The sequence below is a fragment of the Belonocnema kinseyi genome, chromosome 8 (genome assembly GCF_010883055.1).
Source record: "Belonocnema kinseyi isolate 2016_QV_RU_SX_M_011 chromosome 8, B_treatae_v1, whole genome shotgun sequence".
NCBI classification, from domain to species: domain Eukaryota; kingdom Metazoa; phylum Arthropoda; class Insecta; order Hymenoptera; family Cynipidae; genus Belonocnema; species Belonocnema kinseyi.
The window spans coordinates 68,445,939-68,460,181 of NC_046664.1; the positions used below are offsets into that span (position 1 = coordinate 68,445,939).

Consider the following 14,243-nt stretch of genomic DNA (forward strand, 5'->3'; position numbering starts at 1 on the left):
AAAAATAAAATTTTTCGAATAGAACAATTAAAATTGTAACGTTTAATGTTTAACAGCTCTTCGAAATTGTAACGATTCAAAGCGTTCTATGTCAAACAATTCAGTTTCAAATTGTTTACATCTTAAATATTTTTGGTTTTAATTTGCATTTTTTTAATGCCAGATTTTGGAATCAAAACAGTGTAAGATTTAACGTTAAAATCTGGAAATACTTAAATTTTGAATGGATTTAGAATCGTTTTGTCAAATCAATTATTGTTTACATTTTAATACTTAAAAGTGCAGAGCAATTTCAAAAATAAATTATTTATTTAAATTTACAGTTAATAACATGAAAATATTTTTTATCCAAAATTTTAAACTGCAAACGGTTTTAATTTTCAATTGTTTAAGTCTTCAAGACTGCATTCTGAAATTCTTTAAATTAAAAATGTACACTTAAAAATAAAAATTTAAAATGAAACAATTTTGAAGTAAAAGTTTATGTCTAAAAATTTGTATACTTCCCGGTCAAAAAATAAATTCTCTGTCATTTTCCGGGTTTTCCCAGTCCAGCGGCCAACCTGAATATTATTTAAATGTATAATAATGTTTCTGATATTTTTTTCTTCAAAATTTCGACTTTCAAAATTCACGAACCATTGAGAAAATACATATTTTACTTTTTTGTCATAGAATCGTCTCTTTTTAGAGGTAAAAAAAATTCTATAGTGGAACAAAAGCAAGAGAATAAAGCCCTTTAATGTTTGCTTGCGACATAACTAGAGATTACAGTTCGGTGCATTCAGAGCAAGTGATAAGTCATCGTGCTGATGACTTATCACATACTGGTTATCTGTTAGATGTTATTTCCGGCCATGATTTTGCAAAATCTGCAGAAAAAAGTCGTATTATATAAATATACTTAAAAATATATTTTTTCCAAGGCTAATAATTTTAACAATGATTGTTAAAGGAAGTACTTATTATTGCGTAAGCCTAGTGAATGTTTCCGCACCTTATTTTTACACCCAACACCACTTTGTTTAACATTTCCAGATAGTATTTCAATCATTTGTTATCAAGTTCATTCTTATCTAATGTGTTCTTTTGCTTGAAAGTCTTATTGAGCCTGGAAAAAGATTGACCGATTTATAAATAATTTAATTTCCTTCAAATAATGTTTCTGTACAAAAAAGATTATTTATTAAAATATAAATTACATTGTATCTAATCCTAAATTATGCGCCAGACGCCTATATTACATGAGATTTTATCATTATTATTATATACACAGTAAATCTGCAGTCATGTTTAATAAATTCATATATAATTAATACTTCGAGAAAAAAACCAACTTATAAATTATACAAACTAGTAATAGTAAAGAATGTCTTTGCGATTTTGCATTAAATAAATTCGTTTTTGAAAACTAAGATTTCAAAAATGTAAATTATAAATACCGTTAACAAAAGTCTCTTAGTGATTAAATATTAATCCTAATTACTCATTTTTGAGCTCTTTAATATCACTATTTTTTCTACCATATTTACATAATTATTGTGTAAAGTGTTAATAGCGTAGTAACCTTAGAAGAAAGATATTTCATATCTTGTCGAAACTGCATTAAATTCATATTAAAACAGTTTTTGGTACATAAACTACTTTCTACAATAAAAGTTTTTAATAAAATTGAGAGATTTCTTTCTCCTTGATTACAAATAAAAAACAGAAGGAAAAACATTTTTTAAAATAAATTACCGATAAATTAATGATAACTTGAAATTGCACAATTGTCATAGTTGCTGATTAATAAAGTTTTATCTTCAGACCTGTGTACTATTAAAAAGAAGGGTTAACAGTTCAGGCTGTTGCAGATTTCTTTTATACTTAAGAACCATATCCTGGATTTTTAAACGTCTTCTAACATGAGGAGGATGATAGCTGAAACAAATTTTTTTTTTATGATCAATTAAAGATTTTTGTCAGATCAATAGGAATGGACCAAATTTTTAAATATTTAAATTCAAACATGAAATTTAAAAGAAAATTTAAAATATTCAAATAATAAGTATATTATTAATAATATAATTAATTGAATATAATATTAATAAATAGTTCTTTTGAAATATGAAATATTAAATAAAGATTTGACATTTAAATATAATTCTGAAAAAGCTATTATTATTTTTAAAAATATTTATTTTTATTATTATTTAATTTTTATTTTCTTTAAACATAATTTAAACATCCTGATTCTTTTAATTCAAAAATTAATATCTATTTCTAAAAAAAAAAAATTTACAATTTTAAATCGAGATAAATTGAAAACCAATTTGAAGGTCACTTTCCGTGTATTGACTTCAACCAAAAAATTACTTTTCGACAATAACAAGTTTTATTTTCAACAACAAAACTTAATTTTCAACAAAATAGTTCAACTTTTTAACAAATTCTTAAATTTTCTACCAAATAAATATATAGTTTCAACCAAATGGTCGTATTTTCAACAAAACAATTGAGTTTTTAACCAAACTGTTACACTTTCAAACTACAAAGATGAGTTTTCAACCAAATAGTCGAATTTTTAAACAAAAAATATTATACTTCAACCAAAAATAGTTGCAATTTCATTTAAAAAATGGATTTTTTTTAGAAGATGGTTGAATTTTCATCATGGGAATGATAAAATTTCAATTCAAAAAGACGAATGCTCAACAAAACAGTTTCATTTTGGACCAAAAAGATTACTTTTTAAAGAAAAAGGTCAATTTTCAAAAAAAATAATTCAGTTTTTAAGCAAACTGTTGAATTGTCAATCAACACAAATGGATTTTCTACTAAATGGTCGAATTTTATATAAAATAGTTTACCAAGAAATATTATCTTTTACAAAAATGTCATTTTTCAAGAAAAGAATTAAATTTGTAACGAAATAGTTGAGTTTTTAACCAAACGGTTGCATTTTCAACCTACAAAGATGAATTTTCGACAAAATTGTCGAACTCTTAAACAAAAAAAGATTAAACTTCAACAAAAGCAGTTATATTTTCATTAAAAAATTGATTTTTTAGAAGGTGTTTCAATTTTTAAAATAAAAAAAAGCGAATTTTCAATCCAAAAAGACGAATTTTCGGTCAGATCTGAAATTTAGATTTTAACAAAACAGTTTAATTTTCATCCCCAAAAATTGAAACTAAAAAATTTAACTGTAAAGAAAAAGAGAAGAATTTTTAACAAAATACTTTCACTTTAAACCAAATAGTGCAATTTTCAACAAAGTGATCGAAATTTGATTTAACAAGGATTAAAATCCAAACAAAATCAGTTGTATTTTTAACTAATAGATCAGTTTATAAACACAAAAAAGAATTTTTTTATACGACAATTGAACTAAAAAATAGAAATTTCCAAGTAAAAATAAAAAACTTATTTTTCAGTAAGAAAATTAAAGCAAGGAAGAATACAAAATTTATCTCAATTGTTGATTTTTTAAGCCAAAAGATGAAATGTCTGTAAAAAAGTTGACTTTTCAAGACGCATATAAATTTTCAAAAAAGTTCATTTTTAACCGAGCAGTTGCTTTTTTACTGAAAAAAAGAATTAATTTTCAATGAAAAATGAAAAACTGAAATTTACAGTTAAACAATTATTTCACATAAAAAAAAGAAATGCTCAATAAAATAGTTAAAATTTCAACAAAAAAGATGAAACTTCAACGAAAAAAAAAAATTTTAACGAAGCAGGTAAACTTCTACTTGATATTAGTTGTATTTTCAAATTAAAAAAATCAATTTTTAACAAATTATTTCAACATTTAACGTGATAGTGGATATTTCAAATAAATAATGTTTTTATTTCATATATACTATTAAATTCAACCTAAAAAGACGATTTTTGCAACAAAAAAGTAGAATTATTAAACAAAGAAGATTTAATTTCAACCAAAAATGAAAAAGTCACATTTTGAAATTTCATCTAGAATTGCTCAATCAGTTAAAAAAAAATTTCAATCAGTCAAGATGAATTTTCAACAAAATGGTAGAATCCTTAACCAAGGAAGATTAATTATAATTAATTATGATAATTATCATCCAAACAGTTGCATTTTTATTTAAAAAAGATGAAATTTATATTAAAATATTTGAATTTTCTAACTAGAAGAACGAATTATAAAAAACAAAGAGTCGAATTTCCAACAAAGAAAGATTTTACTTAAGGTAGGACTACGATGTGAATTTTCGACAAAAATATGAATTTGAAGCTGTAAGAGAAATTATAAATACAAGGGAAATATATTACTGACAAGAATATTATATTAGGATAGCCGGAAAACTTCATTTTAAAAATTCCCTAATTTTTCCTGACCAATTTTTTATTGTATCTGATGATTAATACTCAAAGACCAGAATCATTTTAAACCTAGAATCTTTTATAAACGGAATAAAACAATTGAACCCTTCCTAATTTTTTTAGCACCTATACATAATTGAATTAAACAAAAACTTGTTAAACTCACCTATCGTTGTCGAGTCTTTTTCTCCGACCCATATTTAAAGCTGTTTGTCTAACTAGACTGCCTAGTGCTCTCCGGGGGACGACCATCCCATCGATTAAAGGAGTGGCTAAATTAATTCTTGAAACTGGCCCTTGTAACCTGACTCTCATTAGCCCGCTGTCGAGAGCTTGTAAAAAAATTATTTGCACGTCCAATGGTGTCACGATTCTAGAACTACTGAGTCCTGTGTGTGTACAGGGAAGTAGCTCAGCTGTAATGATTAAAAAATGATCAAGAAATAAATAATTATTCAAAAAATAATAAATAATAAGGTAATTAATTACGAAAAGTCTAAAGTTTATTAACCGATTGGAAATTGAGCCCAGTCTTCCAGACTCTCCAACCAAACGACCATTATTTTCGTATCAGTTTGAGCCGGAAGAACATGTTTTGTGGTTCTTCGAGGCTTCACCGGATCCGAATTGGGAGCGTTGGAAGAATTTGATCCTAAACTTGATGGCTGTTTTCCAAGATCTAGGGACATTGTCCTTGGAGCATTTGCACTCGTATTTGATGGAGTTGAGAAAGTTCTTGACCCTGTACTTTCGCTCGCACTTCTTTCGAACCAAGCTGAACAATTCAAAGACAAAGAAAATTAATTAATATTCCAGAGTGGCCATTCGGCGGACGATTTCAAATTTCTGGTCATTTCTCGGTTTTTCTCAGTAAAGTTTTTCAATTTTCCCGGTAAATTGAAAGTAACAACGCAACCATTTATTTTAATTCATGATGTTCATTATAAACATCCTGTAACACAAGAGAGCAAAATATTGCAAAACACATGAATTTTTTAACAAATACTTAAATTTTCCGCTCAAAAATATAATTTTTTTTTACAAAAAATGGAATATTCAAACTTTCATTTGAAAAAATTAATTTTAATTTAAAAAACAACATATTTTCAACAAAATTATGATTTTTCAACTGGAATAGTTCAATTAATTTAAAACAAAAAGATTAATTTTTTACCAACAATTACAATTTTTTCAACGAAACACATGAATTTTTAAAGTAATAGTCTCGGAAATAATTGAATTTTTAATTAAAAAATACAAATTTTCAACTAATACGTTGAACTTTAAACTAAAAAAAAAAAATAATTTTTAACTGAAAATGGAATAGTAACATTTTTAGTTGAACAAATTAATTTAAAACTAAACATAAGAGTTTGCAACTAAAACAATTAATCTTCAACTGAAATAGTCGAATTTTCAAACAAACAAATTTATTTTTAATAAAAAAGATAAATTTTCAACCAAATTTATTATTATTTTCAACTACAACTATGGAATATTCAATTAAAATAAATTAAATTTTCAGTTAAACAAATTAGTTTTCACACAAAAAAATTACTTTAAAAAATATTTACATTTTCAAACAAAAGTGACGATCTTTCAAATAGAATTGTAAATATTTAACTATAATAATTGAATTTTTAACCAGAAAAATTAATTTTAACTTAAATGGTGAATCTAACTAGAATAATTGAATTTTTGACCCAAAAAATTAATTTTCAAACATTGTGAGTTTAAAAAAATTGTCAACCAAAAAACAAGATAAAAAACAAGTTTTCAATTAAACAGCTCATTTTTAAACAAAAGAAATTAATTTTTAATGAAAAAAATGAACCTTCAGCTGAAAAAAATAATTCTTAACAAAAGAATTTATCTTTCAATTAAATAATTTTATTTTCAACCTAAAAGGTGAATTTTCGACTAAAAGGACAAATATTTAACTCGAATACTTCAATTTTTATTCGAAAAAAAGAATGTTTAAACAAGAAGATCAACCTTAAAAGAAAAAGATAATTTTCGATTCAGAAAAAAATGATTTTTTTTACAAAATACGTGCATTTTCAACGAAATAGTTGAATTTTCAGTTCTTGGAAGAAATGAGGAGAGATGAGAAAAGGTTGGGGAGGAGTTAGGATAGGGAAGGAAAATATATATACACTAGCATAGGCATACGACATAGTGTTGATGGCAGAGGATGAAGAAGGGAAGGCGGGCTTAATTACAGGATTAGAAAAATACTTAGATGGGAAAAAGCTGAATTTAAACGTAGAAAAGACAAAAATAGTGAGGTTTAGAAAAGAAAGAGAGAGGAAGAAAGAATGGACGGAAAGATAGAAGGCAATAAAGTTAGAAGAAGCAAAAGATTTTAAATATTTGGGATATATCTTGCAAACGAATGGAGATCATAGAGTTCATATAAAAGAAAGGTTAAAAAAATCAGCAAGGGTAATGAAACAGATAAGGGGAATAGGAAAAAGAAGATTTAAAGAAATTGAAGAAGGAGAATCTGGTTATTTGATACGCTGGTATGCCCGGTATTAGGTTATGGAGTAGAGATATGGGGATGGAAAGAAAGGAAAGATATTGAGAGTTTACAAGAAAGGACACTAGGGGCAGACTGGAGGATGCCAGAATATATGGTGAGAGAAGAAGAGCAAAGGGATAAGTTGAGTATTAGATTGGGAAAGAGGGCATGGAAATTCGAGACGAAGCTGAGGGAGGGAAAGGGAGGGGAATTGGCGGGAAAGTGTATAATGGAGATATAAGAAAGGAGAGGGAAAGGGATCGAATTAACGAGATGGGAAGAAGGAAGAAGGGAGTTCTTTAATGATAGAGAAACAGAAGACGGGACTGGAGTAAGTTATGAAGAATTGGAAAAAAAGGAGGGGGAAAGGCAATTAATATAAAGTTAGAGGATGATTGAGGAATCCAAATACAATAAATGGTAAAAAATGATAAAAAAGGAAGGCGTACCAAAGTATTTAGAAAAGCGATGGGGAGAGAGAAGGTGAACCAGAATAGAAAGATTTACATTGGGAAACGAGGTAAAGGAGGGGATGTATTGGGAAAAGGAAGAAAACAGAAAGTATAGAATATGTGAATGGGAGGAGGAAACGTAGGAGCATGTATGGGAAGGATGTAGGAGACGAATGGAAGATAAAGGCAGCTGGCAGGAGAATATGGTTAAGATTTTAGGGAAGGATGGATGAGGAGAAGAATGGATGAAGGAGTTGTAGGGTGCTAAAAAAGCGAATTCGAGAGAATGAAAGAATGCATGTGAAAAAAAAGGCAAATTGGAGGTATAAAAAACTGAAAGAAAAAGGAAACGGAAGTCGCTTAGATTAGAAGCGCAAAGATTGTAAGTAATGGTAATGCAATAGTTAAGTAAACTAAGGTGCGTTTGCGTTCCCATGCTCTCTCTCTCTTTCTCTCTCTTTCTCTCTCCCTTGCAATCTCGCTTTTGATGGCTCGCTCACTCGCTTCTTAATAACCCCTAAATTGCGCTATCACATGAAATAGAGATAGGGAACTAGATATAAGGCTTTATGTAAATAGTTGTAAATAATTGTATATATAGTAAGGATAAGATTGTAAGAAAGACATATGTTAGCGGAAAGATTGTAAGGAATGAAAGTCATGTAAATGGAAGTCATTTTCTACCAAAAAGACAAATTAAAAAAAAGTGGATTAATTTTAGAATAATTGGTTTAATTCCTGAATTAGAAATATCAATTTTCAACCAAATAGTTGAATTTTCATAAAAAAATGAAAATTTTCCTCCAAAAATAGAATGGTTAATTTTTCGGTCAAGAGTCTAATTCTTAAACCCAAATAAACAAAAAAAAAAGATTTTCAGCACAGTAGTTCAATTTTCGACTGAAATATCAAATCGATTATCAAAATTCAGTCAGCGAAAAAAATCTCACCGAGAACAAAATTGCAAAAGGTGTTTCTTATGATGGAAAATAATAAATATTCAATAATATATTCTGATTTAATTAGAGTAGACTATGATAATCTGATAAGTTTGCGATTGTAGCTGAAGTAAAAATCACTTTTCTATATTGAAAAAAATTATTAAAATAATGAAAAATTGAATTTTACTAAGATCAGAAGTAATTTTCTGGTTTTAAACCAAATCCTCGGACATTTCCCGCTAATAAACTACTTTAACAATTTAAAAGGAGGTGGGTAAAAGTCACGAACTTAGATAACGTTTAGTACGTTTTCTGATGATAAATTTAAAAAACTCTGACAATCATTTTCAAATTTCAGGCTTCACACTCTTTCCCCTTTTCTAAATAATGATCAATTTTTACCCTGCTTTCTAGAAACTTTCCTTTTTTCTCATTATTTCACTTATTGACTTAATAGAAACCAATTAGAAAAATCTAACCGTTTTTGATAAAAAGTTTTTTTTTTGTATTGAAAAGTCTATATTATATTTTTGATACGAAATTCATCCATTTAGTTCACAATTCAATTATTTTGTTCAAAATTCAACTAATTTCTTTAAGTCATATTTTTTGGTCAAAACTCAATTACTTGATTGAAATTTTTTATTTCTTTTATGGTTGAAAATTATTTTTTTTTAACTAAAAAGTGAACCATTTCTTTTTTAGTTGAAAAAATATATTATTGAGCTGAAAATTTATATATTTTGTTAAATAATTAATCTTCCTATTAGAAAATGAATTTTTTCTAGTAAACAATGCAACTGTTTTCGAATGGAAAATCATTAAAAATTTTCCCGAATCTTGAAAAAAATTTTCTTTCTTGAAAACTTTCTAAATTCTTCAAACGCATCTGAATTTTGATTTAAAATCTTCAAAAGTTTACATTTTGCTAAAACTTTTTTGAAATATTTTAAAACTTTAATTATTCTTTAAAAAGAAGATTTTTCAACAAAATCGTTGAATCTTCAACCAAAAATCATTATTTACCTATCAGTTGCATTTTTAATCATAAAAGGTTACATTTTTACCAAAAGAGACGCATTTCCTACATAACAGTTTGATTTTTAACCCTAAAATATGAATTTTTTAAATAAAAGTTAATTTTTGAACTAAATAGTTATATACACACTCACAGTGATGACTTTTCAACTGAAATAATAAATCTTCACAAAAAAATTTATTTTGAATAAAGTAGTTCAACCTTTAACATAGTAGTTACATTTTTAAACAAATTTTCAACAAATTAGTTGATTTTTTAACCTAACAGTTGAATTTTTAACTCAAAAATATAAATAAAAAAATTCAAAAAATCAATAAAACAATTGCCTTTTTAACCAAAAAAGTGAAAATGATAGTGAAGAAAATTCGTAATCCTACAACAGTTCCCCTCCCTACAACCTACTTCCCCTCCCGCCGCGTACTATAATTATATTTACTATAATATATATACTATATACCCCACGATGCCACCACCTATTTTCCACACTCAATTCCCTTACTTTTTCTCTACTTTTCCTTGCCTCACCTCCCTATTTTTCCTCCCTTAACTTCCTATACTTTTCCTACTCACCATTACTTTTCCTCGCCTGACTTCTCCAACTTTTCCTCTCTACATCAAACATACTTTCCCTCCCATCACTTCCAATACTTCTTCTCTCCTAACTTGCCCTCCCTTTACTTATCCTACTTTCTCTTCCCTCATCACCTCCGTTACTTTCCATCCCTTCACTTCCTATAGTTATCCTCCCCATCCTTACTGTTTCTAACCTTACATCCCCAACTTTTCCACTCAACATCAACCATACTTGCCCTCCGCTCACTTTCAATACTTTTTCTCTCCTTACTTTCCCTCACCTCACCATCTCTTCTTTCCTCCCTAACGTTTATTATTTTTTCTCCACTACTTCCCCGCCCTCACTTCCTATACTTGTTCTCCCCTCGAATTGCTTACTTTTCCTCGCTTCACTTCCTCTAACTATAGTTTTCCTCTCCATCCCTACTGTTTCTAACCTTACTTCCCCAACTTTTCCTCCCAACATCAACCATACTTTTCCTCCCATCATTTCCAAATCTTTTTCTCTCCTCACTGCCCCTCCCATTATTTCCCCTACTTTCCCTCCCCTTAGTATCCCTTCTTTCCTCCCTAACTTTCTTTAATTTTTATCCACTGCTTCCCTCCCCTCACTCCCTATATTTTTCTCGTCTCACATTTCCTCCCTTTACTTCTACTACTTTCCCTCCCCTCTCCATCCCTTCTTTCCTCCCTTTACTTCCTCTAATTTTCCTCCATACTCGTACTGTTCCGAACCTTACTTCACAAACTTTTGCTCCCAACATCAACAATACTTTGCCTCCCATCACCATCCTTTATTTCCTCCCCAACTTTCCTTATTTTTTCTCCACTACTCCCCCCTCCCACTCCCTATACTTTTTCTCCCCTCACGACCCTTACTTTTTCTCCATTCACATTTCCCTCTTTCCTTCCCCTTTCTTCCCCTACTTTTCCTCCATTCAATTTCCCTACTTCCCCACACCTCACTTCCATTAACGGACACACAATTTAAAACTATTAGGGTTTCTGTCTGGGGCTACGAAGCCCTAAAAAGGATAAACATTCAAATGTATTTGTCTTGTTATCACAATTAATAAAAAATATCACATTTTCTAAAACTTTGAATGTGATTTCCGGCTTAAATTTGTATTTATTGTTGTATTCATCAAACTTTTTTTCAAGAAAATCGAGTTTTCATGGGTCGAGACCCTGCCTCGTGTCAAATAAACGAAATATAAAATGCGTAATACTTCTTTCAATTTTTATCGCACGATATGAGAATAAGCTCATTTGATCGGATATGCTTTCGCTTATTGGGATAATTTAAAACCTTGCGTTCGATTTTTGTTACTGTAAGGTCGGTTTCTTGATTCCAATCCACAATTATCCTTTCGTTTTTTTCAATTTTGAGATTAAATATCTGATAAAGAGAAATTCCTGATTGAACTTTGAATAAAGGTCGGATTAGAACATTTGCAACGAAAAAAAAGTGAGCCTAAATATATGATTGCCTTCGTCAGTTTCTTCTGACAATGATAAATCTCACCTTGAGCAGTGTCGCTGTAAATAGTTTCATCCACCGATTCGTTACTCACACCCAGAGGTTGCGTCGGCACAACAAAAGCAATTTCTGAACTCACATCCGCCCAATACAACACATGAGTGTTACCATCATAAAGAGATCCGCCGTGATCGTTTTGCGTTGGTTGAGGAACGATTAATTCCGTCATCACTTCCCAGGAAGTGGAAAGGTGACCAGTCCATCCGGCGTGAGAATTTACAGATACAGGCCAGCCAAGAGAGCTCAAGAATTCCATAAAATTTCGAGAGACGTTGCTTTCATGTAGCTGTAAATAGAAAATATTTCCAATTTGTTATTTGGAAGATTGGATATTATTAAATTAAAGTATTAAATATTTTTATAAATATAGGGAACCATTCAAAAATTACGTCACACCGCTAGAAAGAAGAATAGGCTCTGTGACGTGGGGGGGGGGGGGGGGGGGGGGGGGGGGGGGGGGGGGGCAGAATATGACACCGCCCGTGGAAAATACAAAAGTGAATACAATTTTTTTGAAATGCTTGAAAAATGTAAATTTGCGATTTTATTTTTCAATTAATTTATATAAAGCGTCTAAATATAGAATTCACTCTTTCCCTGTTCTCATCTTTTCCCCTTTTTTAGAATTCCTCTTTTTTCGCTATTGTAAATAAACTTCCTCTTTTTCTCGTTTCTTCGCTTCAATTAATTCTTTTTAATTAACCCTCAAACGGTATACTGGTGCGAATTCGCACCGTCGTTTTTGGAACGTTGGTAGCATTTGATCATAGACAGCTGTACGGTATTATCCCCACCACGAAAATACGTCCGAATCTCAAGGTTTCAGTCCCAAGTCCGGTTAGTACCTGTGTACCTTTTACGTGTGGTAAAGTGTTGCGAGCTGGAATTTCTAAATATTGTTCTCAAGTAAAGGAGTTTCGTTTGTTTGTTGAATGTAAATACTCCTTGATAACTGTAAAACATGCATTTGAAAATATCCCAAATTTGACCTACTGGGGAAAATACTAAATTCACATTGTGGACATAAAAAATATATTTTCATGATTGTGTGTTCCTTTAACTGCAAAATCCCGCAAAGTTTAATTCATTTGAATAAAATGCGAAGAAATGGCGAATTTTTTTCAAAAAGTGATTTTTCAAAAATGCCGCTTTATTTATAACAAATTATCATGGGGAAAATGAATTATTATCCAAATTTCTATAGAACCATTAGATTCAGCAGAAAATTTCACACCAAAAACATGTCTTTATCATTTTTCTAATCTCAATCTCCTTTTTTATATTCGAAGTTGAAAATTCAAAAGCCAGATTCGCACCAGTGTACCTTTAGTAGGGGCCAGAAAGGAGTATACCTTTTGAGGGTTAAAAAGGTGAAGATTTCAACATTTATTTGACAATTCAACTACTAAATTTTTCATTGAAAATTCATCTTTTTTCGCTAAAAATTTAATTGGCTGAAAAAACTTGGTTTGCAAAATTTTTTGTTCGAAAATTAAATTTGTTAACTGAAGTTTGTTAACTATTCCATGTTTTTTTAACTAATAGTTTTTATATGGAAATTCAAGTATTTCGCATTCTATTTTTTGTTTAAAACTGATCGCTTTTAAATAAAAATTCAAGTCTCTCGTTGAAGATTGAAATATTTTGTTGAAAATGAGTTGTTTTTAGTTGAAAATTCTACAACTAAATTTTTCATTTAAGATTCAGATTTTTTTCTTTGAAATTCAATTTGCTGAAAGTATTGAGATACTTTTAAAAAAAATTTTAATTTATTTTTTGTTTTGAAAATGAATATTTTTAACTGTAAATTTTTAACTTACATTTGTTGTTGAAAATTGATCGTTTTTCGATGAAAATTCAAACTTCATTAAGGATTGAAATATTTTGTTGAAAAGTATTATTTTTTAAATGAAAATTAAGTTTTGTAACCGCAAATTAAACTATTCCATTTTTGGTTGAAAATTAATTGTTTTTAGTTGAAAATTCAACTACTAAATTTTTCATTTAAAATTTATATTTTTTTCTTTGAAAATTTAATTTGCTGAAAGTATTGAAAAATTTAAAAAAAATTTTTATTTTTTGATGGAAAATTAATTTTTTTAACTGTAAATTTTTAACTTCAACTTCTGGTTAAAAAGTGATCGTTTTTAGATGAAAATTGAAGTAATTGGTTGAGATTTTATACATTTTGCTTTCAGTTCGTATTATTTTAATAGAAAATTGTTAAAATTAGAATAGAATTCTTGATTGAAAATTAATCTACTTGCTTGAAACTTGAACTTGACTTTTTAATTAAAAATCAATTTTTTTGAACAGCAAACTTAACTATTTCATTTTTTGTTGAAAATTGTTCGTTTTCAGTTTAAAATCTAACTACTTGCTTAAAAATTATTTTTTTGTTGAAAATTAATATTTTAGGGTTGCCAATTCAACTGCTTTATAGAAAATTCGTCTTTGTGTCTTAAAAATTTAACGGTTTTGATGGCAATTAACCTTTTCGGGTTAAAAATTTTATTATTTTGGTAGAAAATTTAACTACTTGGCTGAAAATTTGTATTTCCGGTCAGAAAATTTTATTAATTAAGTAGAAATTTCAACTATTTGAGTGAAAATTCATCTGTTTTATGTAGAAATTAAAGTTTTTGCTTGAAATTTGAACAATTTTGATGACATTTTTTTTCTCTCTCGAATGAAAAATCTTTTTTGGTTGAAAATGCATCTCTTCTGGCAGACAGTTTATCTTATCAGGGTCAAAGTGCTAAAATATGGTTAAAAATTAAACTATTTTGGTTTTTTATTTATTAAATTCAACTGTTTTTTATTATAAATACCAATTTTTTTT

At 28.6% G+C, this 14,243-nt stretch overlaps 1 protein-coding gene across 3 annotated transcripts in view; it reads right to left on the bottom strand.

The window, feature by feature from the left end:
- Positions 1 to 1,186: 1,186 nt before the first annotated feature.
- The window catches only part of LOC117178289 (ral GTPase-activating protein subunit beta), a 72,102-nt gene continuing 59,045 nt past the window's right edge, over positions 1,187 to 14,243 (bottom strand). For all 3 annotated transcript variants that reach the window (XM_033369655.1, XM_033369654.1, XM_033369656.1), the window contains 4 exons: positions 11,387 to 11,687; positions 4,844 to 5,107; positions 4,499 to 4,748; positions 1,187 to 1,923 (listed from right to left, as the gene is read on the bottom strand). In XM_033369655.1, the coding sequence (XP_033225546.1) occupies positions 1,806 to 1,923; positions 4,499 to 4,748; positions 4,844 to 5,107; positions 11,387 to 11,687 (933 nt within the window). In that variant the 3' untranslated portion in view covers positions 1,187 to 1,805. The remainder of the gene's footprint in view (positions 1,924 to 4,498; positions 4,749 to 4,843; positions 5,108 to 11,386; positions 11,688 to 14,243) is intronic.